General features: G+C 40.1%; 1 protein-coding gene across 17 annotated transcripts in view; it reads left to right on the forward strand.

The window, feature by feature from the left end:
• LOC102454172 (contactin-4) overlaps window positions 1-18,618 on the forward strand; it is a 731,510-nt gene that overhangs the window by 568,443 nt on the left and 144,449 nt on the right. For all 17 annotated transcript variants that reach the window (XM_075938683.1, XM_075938679.1, XM_075938672.1 and 14 more), the window contains 3 exons: window positions 2,228-2,431; window positions 11,892-11,994; window positions 14,951-15,135. In XM_075938683.1, the coding sequence (XP_075794798.1) occupies window positions 2,228-2,431; window positions 11,892-11,994; window positions 14,951-15,135 (492 nt within the window). The remainder of the gene's footprint in view (window positions 1-2,227; window positions 2,432-11,891; window positions 11,995-14,950; window positions 15,136-18,618) is intronic.

Consider the following 18,618-nt stretch of genomic DNA (forward strand, 5'->3'; position numbering starts at 1 on the left):
CTTCACAAAGTTACAGTGATCTTTCCTTACTGTAATTTCTAACGTTTTCAGTGTTTGGGTATTAGTCTTAGACAAATATAATAGGGTTATATTACATTAACCTAACTTACAAACTCTGCAATCACTTGCAGTTTGTCTTTCAGTTTTTTTCTTTTGCAAAAAACTTCCAAAGGCATGTTATAAATTAGAATATTATGTAATTAGTCACACTGAAGATTATAGCTACTTAATTTCATGTATTAAAAAATCCCAAAGTATAAAACCATACAGTTCAAAAGAACAGATTAAGGTGGGTTCTACCATAATTTATCTTGAAAAGAAAGAAGCAATTAAGCTAAGAGTATTATTCATGATGCAACAAAATGAAATTGTCATGGAGTGGTCCCTTCTGAGTCCTTTCAGGCCTTTATCACAGACCACAAACTTTCCGGGTCTCTTTTACCACCATCTTTATTTATTTTATTCTGCTAGCAAGCCATAGTGTGTGGCGTTAACGGGGTAAAAGGAACTTAAGCTACTGTCCTTTCATAACCCAGGTCCCTGCCGGCTCTTTAAGTAGTTCCCTGCTGGCTTTTGCCACAGCTCATCCAATTCTTTCTGGAGCTGTGTACTGGGCACACCCCTTTCCTTTCACTTCTGCATATATTTACAATTCATAGCCAGCTTCCTCACCTGCTTCCAGCAAAGGGAATAGTACTACTAACAGCAGTCAAGCCTGCCCACCTCTGTTTTCCTTCAGTCTCCCAGCTCTTCCTGCTACATTCCTTCCGGTCTACTTACATGGGCATAGTTGTTGAAGTTACTTCTTCCCACTTTGACCCCCTGAGCTGTACCTCACTCAGTTAATTGGCCTCTTCTGTCAGACAGGACTCAGTGTAAACAGATGGGGATTTGAGTGCCAGAGTGCTGAGTTAGCTCCTGAATCAGCACACCCTATTACAGGTATGTTCTTGGTGAAAAAGGCATGACAAGTATTGTCTCACACTTAGTTTCCATTTGATAAAACTTCCTGAACTGTCAAACCACAAAGTCTGAATTCTCTGTGAATAAGGCAGATAATAAATTTAAATAAATGGATGTGCATCCAAGTGAATCATGTGCACACACAAACACCATCACCCCTGATTTGGATGTACCTTTTTGAAAGATGTAGAATTTGCTTGTGAAAGCTGGTTCACTGTCAACAGTTCTTAAGAGTGAATTACAAAGTTTCCCTGCCACTGACAATTGTTTATGATGGTTCTATATTTCATCAGCATAGTGGTGGAAAGCCTGATGCTGCTATCTGATAAGTGCAGAATGACATTTATGGAGCCTTGACTTGGGAATTCTATGTGAGCATAAACATCAGCTGGCATGATAGGTTTGCAAATTTGGGACCAAATGCTATGTCAGCAGTTGCTTTATTTCCTACTATACTTTGTGTCAAAAGCTTTCAGTCCTTGCAGGAATAAAATAGAAGCCTGAATTTAAGCCAGTATAGTAGGATATTATATTTAGTTTTAACATTTTTCTTTGTAAATATATTAATAAATATATGACTACATACATGTTTTATTGTAGTAACAGGATATTGTGGCTATTTGTAACAATTTTTCAGATTACTTTGAACTGATGATGCAATATACGAAGCTGGGAATTTGGTGAAATTGCTTAAAAACTGAGTTTTTGCATATAAATCAAAGAATTCCCATAAAAATCAGCATTACAATTGATGTAAAAAGTCCAAAAAATGAAATGAGATCGAGAGTAACTTATAGAATAGAGGGTTCTTAATTCTGCTTCTTTGCAAAGCCCTTCTAGTTTATGCCAGGCTGTTCTTGAGTCGTCTTTGCCATAAATAGCTCCAGTGCCTGCCTGTCCTACAGCTCATCACTTTTCTAAGCCATGTGAAATTGGCATGATTCTTGAGAGTTTCAGAAAAGCATTTATGAAATTAGTGAGTTTCTTATTAATTTAATTTTGTTCTGGTTTGGAAGAACTGAGGCACAACAGAGACACTGGAGCTAAGAGCTATCTGTCTGAAGACTCAGAAAGACACCACTGCACCAGTATACAAGATTATATTCATATTTGTACAAGCAAGACGTTTTCATTTCATTATGAGTTAGTGTCCCCTTTTTCTAACTACAAGAGACAAGGAGAAATTCATTAATAGTATTTCAGTTCTGTTCTGGGATGGAACCATATTTAAAAAAAAAAAAAAACACTTTTCTTTTCTTTCCAGAACTGACGTATGCATGGATCTTCAATGAATATCCATCATTTGTGCACCAGGATAATCGTCGTTTTGTTTCTCAAGAGACTGGGAATTTGTACATAGCAAAGGTGGAAACATCTGATGTGGGCAACTACACGTGTGTGGTGACAAACACTGTAACAAATAATAAAGTGCTGGGGCCTCCAACTCCTTTGATATTAAGGAACGATGGTAAGATTTCTGCTTTAGGCATTTCTGAAGCAATCTTTGCACTTCATTCATAGTAAAGATAAATATATAATCTCAACTTTCTAAAGATCCACTGAGGATCTGAAGAAGGCAGTTTGTGGTTCTATGTCTCAGAAATCAGTATTTGTAAAGCTGGTTTTGTGAATGATCCTTTGTCACTGAAAGATTATACATTAGCAGGGGATGGTTATAAAACAAAATAACTTGGAGACACTTGACCTGGGACAGGGAAGAAAACTGATTTTAGTGAATATGCTGCAGTTTTGCTCATTTGATACAGCCCAAAAAAGAACAGACAAACTGTTCATTGTTTCTGGAAGCTATATTTCCCAATATTTTTCAGATCGAATGAATGCTATTTTTAGTTGCCAGTGGAGTGATACAAGAAGGAGAAAATAACGAAAGATTTCTAATTTTAAATGTAAATGTGTCTGTATCATATTCATTTTTAAGAAGATACATAAAACTTGTAATTGCTTGCAGTCATCAATTTAGGCCGTAAGAAGTCAATGGAGTAATGGGGAGCCGAATTTGGCTTTTTAAATCCAGAAGAAGTTACCCCAGACATGAAAGAAAAAGATGAAAGCTAAAAGCTGTCAAGTCTTCCATTAGTATCTACAGAATAAAAATAGCCTGTATGTTATTTAAGATCTTCAGTAACAATATTTTACACAAATCATATCATGCTCTAATTCCACTTACTTCAGTGGAAGTGAGATTGGACTCTGAATCTGTGGCTGGTCTTGAAATGGAGCATAATGTGATGGTGCTTGCTTAGTGGTACTTGCTATGAAGTGCATCGCCATGGGCTTTACCCTACTGAATTGTTTCACTGCACTCACGCTATCATATTTACAGGGCCCAATTGCCTTCCTGAAGTAATTCACACAAATATACTCCAACTCCTTTGAAGTGTACTCTAGGGATTATTATGGATTTGACATTTTAATTGAATTGCTGAGGAGCCCTGGAAAACATTGCATTAAATAGGAAAGGTGCTATGATTTCCACTATATGTTCAGATTTCCCCTAACTCAAAAGTTAGTATCTTTAAGTTGTGCCCAATTTGTGTTTTCAAACTAAGTTTGTCACAAACATTTATTTCAAATAATTTCCAGCGTAGTTTCTAATACAACTAGTGTTGCAATAAAATGCGGACTTAATGTGCTATGATGCATCAAAAGAAAAAACACAGAACATATCAGATCTATAAAGATCATGAATGAATGAAATGGAAACCACAGAATAGCCGCATTGCATTTCAACTGGCAAATATGTTTTTCTTATCTTTTGGATTTATGCCGACATGTCCAGTACATCTTAATATATGACACATTATTCTCATTAGACCACTGTGTCATTAAATTAGCAGACTAAAAGGTCAATTCATCAACAATTAATGTCCCAGTTATGTCTAATTTCAGTTAGAATTTCACTGTGTATCTCCCACTTTACTTAAAATACACTAAACTGTTATTCATCTATCTACTGTACCATGCATATGATTAAATACGCAGCCATATGGTAGCATTCTTGTCTATGGTGAGATGGAATAAGAAGCCTCCCTTCTACCACCAGACCCCCAACAAGGGGGCTAGACTATGGATGAAATCCCCCGTGGAAAACGGGAGCTTGAGATCCTTTTTACCGCTTTGGCTCCTTTCTGCTGGATTGAAGGGCAGCATAAAGTGGTGGGAGGGGGAGGCTTTAAAGCCCCAGTTATGCCTAGGGAGAATTCCCCCAGAACTGGCACTGTGGAAGATGGCTCTAAGATTGTCTCCTGAGGACCTTCTCGCAATCCTTGGTGTACGATGAGTGTCAGGAGCTGAGGTAGGAAGAATATGTCTGGGGCAGAGCCACAGCACTGCATACATTCAGAGGTAGCATTTCAGCCAGTTGTGAATCTTGACACTCTTAGGGCTGTCTAATTTATGCCAGAGTTCTCTCCAACTCCTGGAGCAGTATGGGATCTGGTGGCACAAATGTAGCCTAAAAACACTTTGTCCCTCTGTGCAGTGGCTCTCATGTCCCCGTGAGTCCCAGTCACCTCATCCAGCCATTCCTCCAGCTGCTAGATCATTCTCAGAGTTTCTCCACAGGTCAACTGGCTCCCAGTCCTGTTCATTTCTATCACTGGCTCCCAATCCTGGTTTCACTGTCCAACTAGTCCCATCTTCTCCCTCCCTCTCCTAACCAGTTCCCAGGCCCTGTCTCCTTGCTAGCCAGTTATTGATTCCCTTTCCCCTTGTCTCCCCAGTGCCACCAAATCCCTTGTCCTGAGCATTTTCCCCTCGCCCCAGATCCAGCTTCTGTCCCCACTGCATTGAATCAGATCAGGGGTCTGCAACCTCTGGCTCTAGAGCCAAATATGGAACCAAATATGGCTCTTTTTGTCAGTCCCAAAATACATGCAACTTTTTAAATTAAAATGAAAGATTAATTCAAAAAATTAAAAACACGTAATTACTCATGTCAACCTGGCCTTTTTTGTCTGTTTCACCTTTAACTGTTTATTTTAACAACCACCCATCCTCTCCATTCATTGGAAATCATGTATATTCTCTTTTTATTTGATTGATTGAGAAATCTTTCTATCATCATACATGATGGTGAATGCTGTGAACCCCAAACAGTAAAAATGGCAAAGAGAAAGAGAGTGATGAACTTTGTAAATGAGAAAGAAGTACAGATGGATAATCTTGTGTCTATGTGTATGGACAGTGCACCTAGCATTGTCGGCAAATTCAGGAGTTTCTTTACTGTTTTGTCAGAACAGCTGAACTACCCACTTTTGAACTTTCATTGCAACGTGCATCCAGAGGCACATTGTCTGCAGTCTTATGGAACCAAACTCAGGCTACATCTAAACTACACCCCTCTGTCGACAGAGGGATGTAAATTAAACGTATCGAAAGTGCAAATGAAGCTGGGATTTAAATATCCCACGCTTCATTTGCATAAAGGTGGCTGCCGCTTTTTTCTGAAATGGATCTTTTAAAAAAAAACCAGCAGTTTAGATGGGGCATTTTTGACAGAAGCACAGGATCTTTCAAAACGGGGCATTTCTGTTGAAAATACCCCATCTAAACTGCCGGGTTTTTTTGAAAGCCCCGTTTCGGAAAAAAAAAGCGGCAGCTGCCATTATGCAAATGAAGTGTGGGATATTTAAATCCCGGCTTCATTTGCACTTTTGATATATCTAAGTTACATCCCTCTGCCGACAGGGGTGTAGTTTAGACATAGCCTTAGAAATATAATGGAAGTGGTCATTCGCATTGTCAGTTAGATTTGTGCATGAGCCCTTAATCTCTGTCGATTTCAGTCACTGCTCAAGGAAGTGGGTTCTGAGTATTCAGATCTACTAATGCACAGTATAAGTTTGCTAGTTGTCTCATGGCAAAGTTTTGTCTCATTTTGCTGTCTTCATTAATGAGATTTAGTCATTTTGGGATATGAAGGGTGTCGAACATGCTGAGCTTTCAGACTATGACTCGTTACTCAAGTTGTACTGTCTCATCAGCATTGCTGGTGATTTGAATGAGTTGAACCTGAAGCTACAAGGGCAAGGAAATAGAGTTCTGACTCGCCTGAGTCAAAATTGACTGTCTTCATCAAAGATATCAAGACAAGCAGACTCGCAAGTTTTGAAAGACTATGAATGTTTCGTGATTTGTATCAGAGAAAGAATCCAAACAGCAGTCTTGATTTGCAGTAGCTTGCTGGGTTTGTTTCTGAGCTCCTGATGGTATTCAAGTCTTGTTTTGTTGACTTTCTCAAACACAGTGCTCTGTTTAAGTTTATGATTCGTCCACATAAAGAGTCCGTCGAATAACTGGATTTGACAGTCATTCCAGGCATCTCAGTCAGGCTGTGTCTACATTGGCACCCCTTTCCGGAAAAGGGATGCTAATGAGACACTTCGGAATTGCAAATCCACGGAGGATTTAAATATCCCCCGCGGCATTTGCATTAACATGGCTGCCGCTTTTTTCCGGCTCGGGGTTTGGCCGGAGAAAAGCACCAGTCTAGACGCGATCTTGCGGAAAATAAACCCTTTCCCAGAAGATCCCTTATTCCTACTTGAAAGTAATGGAACATGGCATGGAACATGCCGCTTTTTTCCGGCTCGGGGTTTTGCTGGAGAAAAGCGCCAGTCTAGACGCGATCTTGCGGAAAATAAACCCTTTTCCGGAAGATCCCTTATTCCTACCTTTCAAGTAGGAATAAGGGATCTTCCGGAAAAGGGTTTATTTTCCGCAAGATCGCGTCTAGACTGGCGCTTTTCTCCGGCAAAACCCCAAACCGGAAAAAAGCGGCAGCCATGTTCATGCAAATGCCGTGGGGGATATTTAAATCCCCCGTGGATTTGCAATTCCGAAGTGTCTCATTAGCATCCCTTTTCCGGAAAGGGGTGCCAATGTAGACACAGCCTCAGTGATTTGGAAATTAAAATAGCAGATTTCAAGGAGTCAGATATTTGGGTGGAAATATTCATAAAGCTGAATTCTGATTTAGAATGCCTTGCTCAACAATGTGCAGAATTGGCAAAACCACAAAATGGGGTGACATGAAAAAATTGGATCACAATGATAATCTGAATCTGCAAACTTAGAAAGAACTTCCCATTCCATACAACACCATATATAACGTCAGCTTGGCCTTACTTTCAATGTTTGGCTCTGCCTCTACGTGGGAGCAGGCTCTCTCTCATCTGAATCCCATCAATGGTACTTTATGCTCAAGGATGACAGGAGACAGCCTGAATGGGTGCATGAAGCTGAATTTCACTAGTTATGATGTAAACTTCCAAGCATTGTGTGAAAAAATGCAGCAGCAGAAGTCCCATTAAATAAAGGCTATGAATACAATGTTTAAATTATGCTATTATTAATCATCATGTCAATTATCAATAATATTAAGTTGTATATTTTCAGTCTTGCAAATGGGCATTCTTATACAGCTCTTTCTTGACCACTTGTTCTGAATTTTGATGTAGTTTGGGCTCTTTGGTTTGAAAGGGTTGCCGTCCCATGACTCAGATAGTTTCAACTTGCAGCTGGGGTACCAATGTAACCTTTGGGTGGGTTCTTTGCTCTTCTGTAGTACTTAAAAAACCCAACTCCCATAAAAAGCAGCTGGAGATTCTGAATTTAGTCATTGTGAACTTTCAGCAAAGATTTCACTGCATCCAAAAGGACTTTCAGCAACAGTTTCAATCAAGTCCAAAAGAACAAAAGGAATTTATATAATTCTTAAGTAGTAACTTTATAAAATCTTATGATAAAGAGCATAATATTTAATCATTTCATTTTTACAGCATAACATGGCTACTTTATAAGCCACATATATTGTCTTCACAGTTCTATATAAACATAAATAAAGAAATTAAATCTGAATTGGTCAGTCCCCACAAAAACACATTGAGAAGAAACTGTGGTTGAGCTCACCAGTCTCATTTGGAATCTTTGATCACCAAATCTATACAGTCTGCTGAGTCAAAAGCAACATCCTTCCTCTACTTGCATGTAGAAATCTTCAGCTTCCTCCTCCTGTGCTGAAATCACTCAGTTAATTAGTCAGCTAATCAATTAACCAGCCACCAGTTAAATATATAGATTTTTAAAATCTAGTTACAAGAAAAAACAAAACTCAGAATAGAAAAACAAATGACTCGTTCTATATTATCACATCTATAAAAAGAAATGTCATTGAATCATACTAGTTAACAGTTAAACTAAAACAGTTTAGCTAAAATTAAAAATTTGAATTATACAATTAAAACAAAAGACATAGTTTTCCATGCCAGTTTCCTTTTACTATAATTAACACAGCCAGGCTTCCAAGTAGGAGAGTTAATGATCTCACTAACATGCTGTAAAATGCTTCACAGGAAAAACAGGCCACTTTCTGCTCCTGTAGCTCAGTTTCTCAGCACCTACTCTGTGCTCATGTGGTCTTTTGCAAAACAACTGCCTTAACTACTTGCCCCCATGTAGCCTGAGTATAGCAACAAGGAGACTATTGAGAATGCCCAAAACTACCGCATCCAGTTCCAAAAACTTCTGGATGTGGAGTGCTAATTGTCCATCTGCTTAGCAATGATGATACCACTCATTCCTATCCACCATCGCCGCCACCACCACTTTGATAAATCTCTTTATAGGATCTGTCCCTACCAGGCACATGGGTTATACCAGAAGATGGCATTGAAAGCGCATTGAACTGCTCTCAGTTCCAATCCTCAATCCTGCCCCAGGTCAGAGCAGCTGAGATCCTGTGGTCTGGATGGTGTGTGCTCATACAGGGGGATGGTTCTGGCACAGTCTGAGCAGCAGTAGGAGCTGCAGAAGTCTTGTGCATGCTCAGAGAAGATGGAATATTTAGAGATTTTAGAGATTTGAATGTGTTGAACGGTAAGCTACAAGAGGAAGGAAATGGAGTTCTGACTTCTCTGAGTCAAAATTGACTGTCTTCATCAAAGATATCAAGACAGGCAGACTTGCACATTTCAAAAGACTAGGTCTACGCTAAAGGGGAAGGATGAATCACGATACGCAACTCCAGCCATATTAATTATATAGCTGGATGCAAGTTTCCCCACCGTGACCACAGCAGACAATGCTCCCATTACTCCTTTCAGGAGCAGGAATACCAGCCACAGATGGAAGTGCCTGCAGCAGCATTGATCTTCCACTTAGTGAAGACATGGCCTAAGTCTTTAATGAAGCATGTGTGAAGGCCGATATTTCAGAGGCCTTCAAGTTGGCCAAATGTTGGTAGATTTCCATGGGCACAGCAAACAGCACATCCCAGCACAAAGGTCATGCTTCTGCAAATTTCAAGTTTCTTCTCCGATGCATGATGGCACTAGAGCTGTTCAAATTAAAGGTCACCAAAATATTTTTATCATCCAAAAAATGAAAGACTTCTTTTTTGGAAACAGCAAACCTATTTTGGCTGATATTTTTAACAAACACAGCAAAATCATCATGAGGCAGACATCCAGAAGAGAAAATGTCCATCCAAACAGTTAATTTGGCCAGATTTTAAGCAACTAAAAACAGGGTCTTATATTGAAATGTGTCAGGCAGACTTAATAATGAACAGCACTGTCAGCCCCATCCATAATGTAATCTCCAAAGACTGAAAACTATTGGGTCTAATAATTCATACTGAAATGCTTAGAATAGTGCCAATGCTTATGAATAGAAATGTTTATGAGTTCCCTGATACATGTATGTGTCTTGTTAATACTAAACTGCTCAAGATAGTTAAGACCAAAGCAGATCGTGAAGAGCTTCCAAAAGATCTCACCAAACTAAGTGATTGGGCAACAAAATGGCAAATGAAATTTAATGTTGATAAATGTAAATTAATGCACATTGGAAAACATAATCCCAACTCTACATACAATATGATGAGGACTAATTTAGCTATAACTACTCAACAGAGAGATCTTGGAGTCATTGTGGATAGTTCTTTGAAAACATTCACTCAGTGTGCAGCGGTAGTTAAAAAAGCAAACAGAATGTTAGGAATCATTAAAAAAAGAATAAAGAATGACAGAAAATATCTTATTGCCTCTATATAAAACCATGGTACACATGGTTAAATAGTGTGTACAGAAATGGTTGCTTCATCTCAAAAGAGATATATTGGCATTGGAAAACATTCTGAAAAGGGCAACAAAAATGATTACAGATTTGAAATGGGTCCCATATGAAGGGAGATTAAAAAGACTGGGACTTTTCATCTTAGAAAAGAGAAGACTAAGGAGGGGTAAGATAGAAGTCTATAAAATCATGACTGAAGTGGAAAAAGTAAATAAGGAAAAGTTATTTACTTATTCCTATAAGAACTAAGGGTCACCAAATGAAATTAATAAGAGCAGATTTAAAACAAACAAAAGAAAGTTTTTCTTCACGCAGCTCATAGTCAACCTGTGAAACCCCTTGACAGAGGATGTTGTGAAGACTAGGACTTGAACAGGCTTCAAAAAAGTGCTAGATAAATTCATGGAGGTTAGGTCCATCAATGGCCATTAGCCAGCATGGGTAGGAATGCTGTCCCTAGCCTCTGTTTGTCTGGAAATGGATGAAAGGAGAGGGTTGACATGATGATTAACTGTTCTGTTTACTCCCGCTGGGGCATCTGGCATTGGCCACTGTCGGCAAACAGGATACTGGGCTAGATAGACCTTTGGTCTGACCCAGTATGACTCTTTTTATGTTGTTTTCATAGTAAGTGTTAGTATTAATATTGTTAACAAATATACTTTATTCAGATGATCAAATTTATATGGCAGATGCTTTTTATGTAATATAGAGAAAATGCTCATTTGAACTGGATTGAAGGAATGTTATATAATGTATTGTTGTATCAGAACACATAATATATAGGTCAAAGAGTAAAGATGGATTTGATGCAAAACTTAGCCCCCACACACCTAGCCTAGGCATTTTTAGATATAAAACAATCCCACTGTGAAAACACAAAGCAAATAGCCTTCCTAGCTTCTTCTTGCTCTCATTAAACTTGCACCATACCAGACTTTTATAAAGCAATGACACACACATGGCACTAGAGCAAAGAAAAAGGACCACCAGAGCTACTTCAATACCTTTGATTTACCAACTCTGTGGGAACCTACGCTTCCTAAATTCTGAATCAGTCTGTTCTGTTAGTAGTCATTTTTCTTCATCAGGTGTGCTGTTCTCTATCCCCAAAACTGCAGGATTGTCTTCTTGAACAGCCAGTTCTCCTCTTTTGTATGTTGAGTTCCCAGGGAAAAACAGTTAAGATTTAAACTACAGTCATCAATTAGTTTATAATCACTATCAGTGAAATTATATGTACCAGTTTTAAGGCTCTGCAATCCACCAAAATGTGGCAATTTATCATAAATATAATAGCTTTTTATGTGCACAAATTTTTAAACAATTTCATAAAAACCCTGTCATGATACATGATTTAATAAGATAGTTACAGATCAAGAAATTACTAGTACAGTATACGCACTCTGCGCATTTAAATCCTTGAAGTTAATAGGAGCCCTGATTAGCCTCCAGTGCTTTTAAAAATTTGTGTAGTGGCTATTTGTTCTGCATTACATTTTCCAAAAGGTGGTAATCTGACTGTATTATCTTTCATTATTTTACATGATACCTGCAAAAGAATTGAATATTCAAAAGAAAAAAGTAATGGAACCATGAAGAAATTTAATCTTAGGCAGATGGAGGGGAGCTGTGATGGAGATTTTTCCTCTGGCAGTAAATGGGAAGAGAGCCCACAGTGCTCAGCTGTTAAAGACAGGCCCTGTTTTAAATGAGCAGATTAATTGGGCAAGTAATGATGTATAGAACAGCTCTGTGATAATGCAGAAACACTTGAGAATATATTACAAAAATTCAGCCGCACTTTAGCATCTATTATATGTTCACAGGGGTGATGGGTGAATATGAGCCAAAAATAGAAGTGCAGTTCCCAGAAACTGTTCCTTCTGCAAAAGGAGCAACTGTGAAACTGGAATGCTTTGCCTTGGGAAAGTAAGTTTTGGTTCATTATTATTACTTTAGCTTGCATCAGTCTAACAGTAATATATATTATAGTGTGTTTTTTAATCATTTGTTTTATTTGTGGTATAGCTATTTGCTGATTTCCTTTACATGTAAGAGACTTGTCTTAGCTTAACCTGCCATCAAAAGTGTGATTGCTAAGTGAATATATTCTGTTACTAAGTTTCTTTTGGCACCTAAGAGGCTGTGAAAAGTGTCATGTGTTGCAATTAATGTACATTTACACAATTAATACATGGGGAGGATGGGAAAGTAGAGTTGTTGGTGCTTGCTCAGTGTGTGTGCTGAAATGGAAACTCTGTGAATAAAGTCAGTTTCTAGGACATTGACTTTTCTCTCCAGGCCACTGCAAACAATGTGAATAATGGCCTAGCTGATAGACCAATTAAAAATTAATTATGCAATCAGTGACCAAATTGCTCTGGTTCCTGGGCAAAATATTCACCCTGGGGAAAGACAGGCCATCATATATGAAACAGAGGAAGCTGACCAGAGAAATGGTTATCTTAATCAGGCCAATACTAGGCCTACAAGGGACCCAAACCTGCTCCCTCTGAATTTCAGTGGGAGTTTCAGTTTAGGCCCATGGATACATAAAATCAAAAGAATAACGCTGTTCACTTTCCAAAAGAAGTATTAGGAATATACATTTGAGCGTTTTGGTGATCAAATCAAAGAATGAAAATTAAGCCTGTGAAGTACCTGTTGAAATGTTTACAAGATGGTAACCAGCTCTCACTTAGCACTATACATAAATCAAGTTGAATCCCTCTAGTCCAGCACCCTCCTGACCTGACCAGTGCCAAACTAGCATGAACAAGGCCACCACTTTTTTTTGAAACAAAGGGTTTTTTCGAAAAAAACGGTAGTGTAGATGCGGATCTGTCAAAAATAAAGCGTTTTTCGACAGATCCTGTAAACCTCATTTTTTGAGGAATACAGGATCTGTCAAAAAAGGCTTTATTTTCGACAGATCCATGTCTAGACTGCTGTTTTTTTTAAAAAAAAACCTCCATTTCGAAAAAAGTGGTGGCCATGTTTATGCTAATGAGACATGGGATATTTAAATCCTGGCTTCATTAGCAATTTTGACGTGCCTAATTTACATCTCTCTGTCAATAGAGAGGTGTAGTCTCGATACTCCCTTAGAAGACATTTAGGGGTAAATTAGAGCTAAATAACAGCACAGAATACTGAGAACACTGTTAAATGTAAACAAACTTTATGGGACCATTGGAAAGTTGGCTACACTCATGATAAGTGAACATCTGGCTAACTAAAATCATGCTGGAGCATGTGTAACCCACACACTTAGTGTGGATACTGAGCAATGCAAGTGGAACCTAGACCACAGCAACAGTTAAGATCAAGAGACCTCTACAGCATGGGCTGTGAGCCAGTTGGCTGTTGACTCAGAGGGTAGAGGCTCTTATACTAAGCTTCAGAGATTCCCAGGTTCAAATCTGCCCGGTGGTGGTTACAAGCGGGAGCTTGTCCAGGATCTCAACTGGGTCCCTGAAGCTCGGGACATACTTTCTCATCTAGGGGAAGTATGTAACCCACACACAGTGGCTGTGTCTACACTCGTGGCTTCTTGTGCAAGTATGGCCATTCTTGCGCAAAAATCCGCAGAGTGTCCACGCTGCCTAACCACTCCTGTGAAAAAAAATTTACAGTATGGTGTGGTAAGAGAGGTCTTCTTGAGCAAGAGCTATGCTCTTTTTTAACAGGTGTAAGCCCTCTTGCGCAGGAGCTCTTACGCAAGAGAGCAGTGTGGATGCTCAGCAGGGATTTCTTGTGCAAGAAAGCCCTATGGCTAAAATGGCCATCAGAGCTTTCTTGCACAAGAGAGCGTCCACACTGCCATGGGCACTCTTGTGCAAAAGCACAGCTCGCACATGGCAATGTGGACGTTTTCTTGCACAAGACCCCTTGCGCATGATGTTCTTGTGCAAGAAGCCACCAGTGTAGACATAGCCCCTGTGTGGTTACTGAGTAAGGCAAGTGGTACCTAGACTACAGAAACAGTTAAGATCAAGAGACTTCTATAGCATGGGCTGGGATCCAGCTGGCTTTTAGCTCAGAGGGTAGAGGCTCCTATACTCCACTTCAGAGGTCCCAGGTTTCAATCCGCCTGGTGGTGGTGGTTACACATGCAGGCAAACACACCTCCCGTGGTCCTTCATGGTCTGCCATAGGGCCAATTCTGGCCACTCTGGGAAAGGCAGAGGTGGTGTGCAGTCTCGCTTCCCTCCCCTGGGCTCCAGCCAGCCAGGAGAAAGCAGAGGCGGCGTGCTGCCAGCCTCCTTCCCCTGTGCCCTGGCTAGCCAGGGGAAGCCTGTGGTTGATTCCTCCCTTCCTCCCGCAGGAGAGAGATCGGGGGCAGGGCTCGGGCGTGGGGGTGGGCGTGGGGGTGGGAGTGGAGCAGCCACCAGCTCCTCCCACAGCTCTCACCCTCCACACACACACATACACACACAGAAATTCCTATGTACGGGCCTACTACAGATTTTGCTGAACCATAGAGTGCCAGACTAGAGAGGTTTAACCTGTACATCAAGTTGAGGTGAATGTGCATGTGTAACCACCCCTCTAGTTCCTGGCCCACAGAGAGAATAAAGGACCTATTATTGTAGCCAGCTGTTGAATATCTCTTCATCTCACATGGTACAGACCTGTGCATTTGGAGCTAATGACTCAAGGTTCTAGACCTCAGAAGGGGAGGTAGGGAGTGGCTTATCTGAGGATTGGATGTGCTGCCTGCAGTTTGAATTCATTGCCATATATATATAGTGTATGAACACAAATTATTGATTTTAGAGAAACAGAACTTCTACTGGTTTTACAATTTAAAATAAGAATTAATAGCCCAGTAACATAATGTAGCTTTTATTATGAGATTCTTTTGCTTTATTCTTCTTCTTAGCCCAGTTCCTACTATTAGTTGGAGAAGAGCAGATGGTAAACAAATACCCAGGAAAGCCAGGAGACACAAATCGAGTGGCGTTCTCGAAATTCCTAACTTTCAGCAGGAAGATTCTGGTTTGTACGAATGTGTGGCTGAAAACGTGAGAGGAAAGAATGTGGCACGAGGACAGCTTACATTTTATGGTAAACAGCATGTCAACTTTCCTTTTTTTTTTCTTTATTGCAGCACAAGCAATATGTAGTAAACATTTTGTTAGGATGGCTTTGTTTTTTAATGTTTTTAAATTATTTTATTTTGCCAGTAGTTGTGCTCAAAGAGTGCAATTTGAAATAAAATAAAATCTTTCTGAGTAGGGCATATTGATCGTGACTAAGAAGTGGGGGGAAATGAAAACATGCATTGTGGAAAGGAGACGGGCATGGTAACACACAGAAAGCAATTGTAAAGCAATTTATTTGCTTTTCCCTACAAATAGCTGCAAACCTAACACTCCTATGAGGCATTCTGGTTGTTATGATTTGTGATTTATTATGAGAGCTATGTGCTGCCCTTCATTAATCATTGGTAATTGCTCTTAGCTGGTTAAGGGCAGGTTTTAGAAGGGGTTTTGGTAGAAACACTACACTGAAAACAGTTGGTGATTAACCATATCAGTGCCTGACCAATTCTTCCCTCTGAAACAACCATCTGTATCTCTTATTATTATAATCAAATCACAGGAATTTTTCTGAGCACAATGTAAATGTAAAATTTCAAGCGCATGAGCCTGCTATTAACCTTGTGTTAGTACCTCTAATCCTACCAGAAGTGTCTGTAGATATATGATCATCTGTTAGAAACTCAGCTCCATCATTCAAATTGTGTCAGGCTTTAGGAAATGAAATGAGCTTGCAGTTGCAAAATATAGAATCATAGAATCATAGGACTGGAAGGGACCTCGAGAGGTCATTGAGTCCAGCCCCCCACCCTCAAGGCAGGACCAACCTCCGTCTACACCATCCCTGACAGATGTCTATCTAACCTGTTCTTAAATATCTCCAGAGAGGGAGATTCCACCACCTCCCTTGGCAATTTATTCCAATATTTGACCACCCTGACAGTTAGGAATTTTTTCCTAATGTCCAATCTAAACCTCCCTTGCTGCACTTTAAGGCCATTACTCCTTGTCCTGTCCTCAGAAACCAAGAGGAACAAATTTTCTCCTTCCTCCTTGTGACACCCTTTTAGATATTTGAAAACCGCTATCATGTTCCCCCTTAATCTTCTTTTTTCCAAACTAAACAAGCCCAGTTCATGAAGCCTGGCTTCATAGGTCATGTTCTCTAGACCTTTAATCATTCTTGTCGCTCTTCTCTGTACCCTTTCCAATTTCTCCACATCTTTCTTGAAATGTGGCGCCCAGAACTGGACACAGTACTCCAGCTGAGGCCTAACTAGTGCAGAGTGGAGCGGCAGAATGACTTCACAAGTTTTGCTTACAACACAGCTGTTGATACAACCTAGAATCATATTTGCTTTTTTTGCAACACGTCACACTGTTGACTCATATTCAACTTGTGAGTAGACTAAGTTACATTAGATTTACTAATTTTGGGAGTGAAGTGGAATTATGTTTTTTGGGGGGGGGTTGTTTGTTTTTTTAAGTAAGAAAACACTGCTTAATAATGCTCATGGGTTTGGATTTATTTTCATTTTGTTTCTTTTTTGAAACCTTCAGAATACACGTGTGTGGGTATGTGAGTGAAAGTGCACACGTGCACACACACACACACAGGTGTCCTTTCTTTACACCCCCAACAGTCTTCAAAACTCTGTGTCATGTCTACACTATAGAGTTTTGTCAGAAAAACGGCCGTTTTTCCCACAAAACTTGCGGAACATCCACACTGCAATCACGTTCTTTTGCAAGAAGTTTTAGTGGAAGATCTCTTGCAAAAGAAGCCTGTAGTCTAGACATAGCCAGAGTTACCAATCAGTTTCTAGACACAGCCTTTTCTGGAGAATGTTGGTGTCTTCTACAGAGGGACTGCTTGCTCAAGAGTGATTCATCGGTCTCTCTCCTTCACTGGTACTAAGCATGGTTATTCTTTGTGTGACAAGCTCTATCAGCCATGGAGGCTGGATTGACCTCTAAACCAAATCTGTGTTCACCACCAGAACAATACAGCATGTCATTGCTGCACAGCTGTCATAACCTACATTAGAGTATAGTAAGTAAACATGATGAATTTGGTGACCTTAGTTCAATAAGAACTAATACCATAAGAACAGCTATACTGGGTCAGACCAAAGATCCATCTAGCCCAGTATCCTGTCTGCCGAGAGTAGCCAATACCAGAAGCCCCAGAGGGAGGGAACACAATAGGTAATCATCATGTGATAATCCCTCTCCTGTCATCCATTTCCAGACAAACAGAGGCAAGGGACACCATTCCTACCCATCCTGGCTAATAGTCATTGATGGATTCAATGAATCTATGTAACTCCTTTTTGAGCCCTGTTAAAGTCCTGGTCTTCACAACATTCTCTGGCAAGGAGTTCCACAGATTGAATGTGTGCTGTGTAAAGAAAAACTTCCTTTTGTTTGTTTTAAACCTTCTGCCTATTAATTTCATTTGGGGACCCCTAGTTCTTATATTATGGGTACAAGTAAATAACTTTTCCCATGCTGGGAAGCTTGTTCTACCATTGTCTGTGCTCCTACCTTTTCTTTGAGTAAATAGAGGGTTTTGGTCTCCAGACCTGCTGATTTGTTTCCATTCACGAATGCTAATTCCGCTTTTTGTTTTAAACTTTTTATCCTTGGTAATATCATTTTGAGGTGGGCATCCTGGGTGTCAGGTATAAAAGTAGGGGGGAAGGCATTGCCTTTCTAAACTGCCAAGTGTGGCCCCACCCACATTCTCCCCCTGCTTCAGCATGGCTCCTGGGCTGCCCTCGGGCTTCTGCCATACTGAGGCTGGGGCCATGTGCCACCCTTCCCATGCTCTGGAGTTGGGGAGGCTCACAAGCAGGGCCAGGGAGGGGGACTTGGAGACCTACCCCTGCAATGGGGATGACTTTCAAGGGGAAGGGGAAGGGGAACTGGAGCCCTGCCCTCTGGTGGTGGGGGGCTTGGCTCCTGAAGGGGCCAGGGCCTTGGGTGGAAGAGGCAGGGCTGGGGGGGGGGGTTGCCTTCCCCAGCCTTAGGTTCACCCACCACCCATGGCTGGCATAATCTGACCAGTTTTCAAAGATAACATTTATTTGGCAGACATTCAATGTTGAAAATGTTCCGACCATTTTCGAAACTTAGACCCTGAAACTTCACCTTGAGTTTCATAGAAAGACTCAAAATTTCCTCATGAAAGTAACTTCACGTCACTATTGGTTGTTTTTAAAGGTTTTTCACATCAATAGTTCAATACGAGTAGCTAATACCGAGAAAAAGCATATTCCTTTAATCCTTTTTCTTTTTAAAGATGAGAAATACATCTTTATGGAACTATAACTAAGGTTGTTACCACTTTTCAGGTTGTTTTTAGTGGGTCAAAGGTTCACATCCTGAAAAGAGGAACACTCCAGAGTATTTGATATGGAAAATCAGACTTGTCACTTACTTGCAGTATTGCTCAGTGAAATGTTCTATTGCAATGCATGCCCTCAGAGATTAAAATCTGGTTCTA

The sequence above is a fragment of the Pelodiscus sinensis genome, chromosome 11 (assembly GCF_049634645.1).
Source record: "Pelodiscus sinensis isolate JC-2024 chromosome 11, ASM4963464v1, whole genome shotgun sequence".
NCBI lineage: Eukaryota > Metazoa > Chordata > Testudines > Trionychidae > Pelodiscus > Pelodiscus sinensis.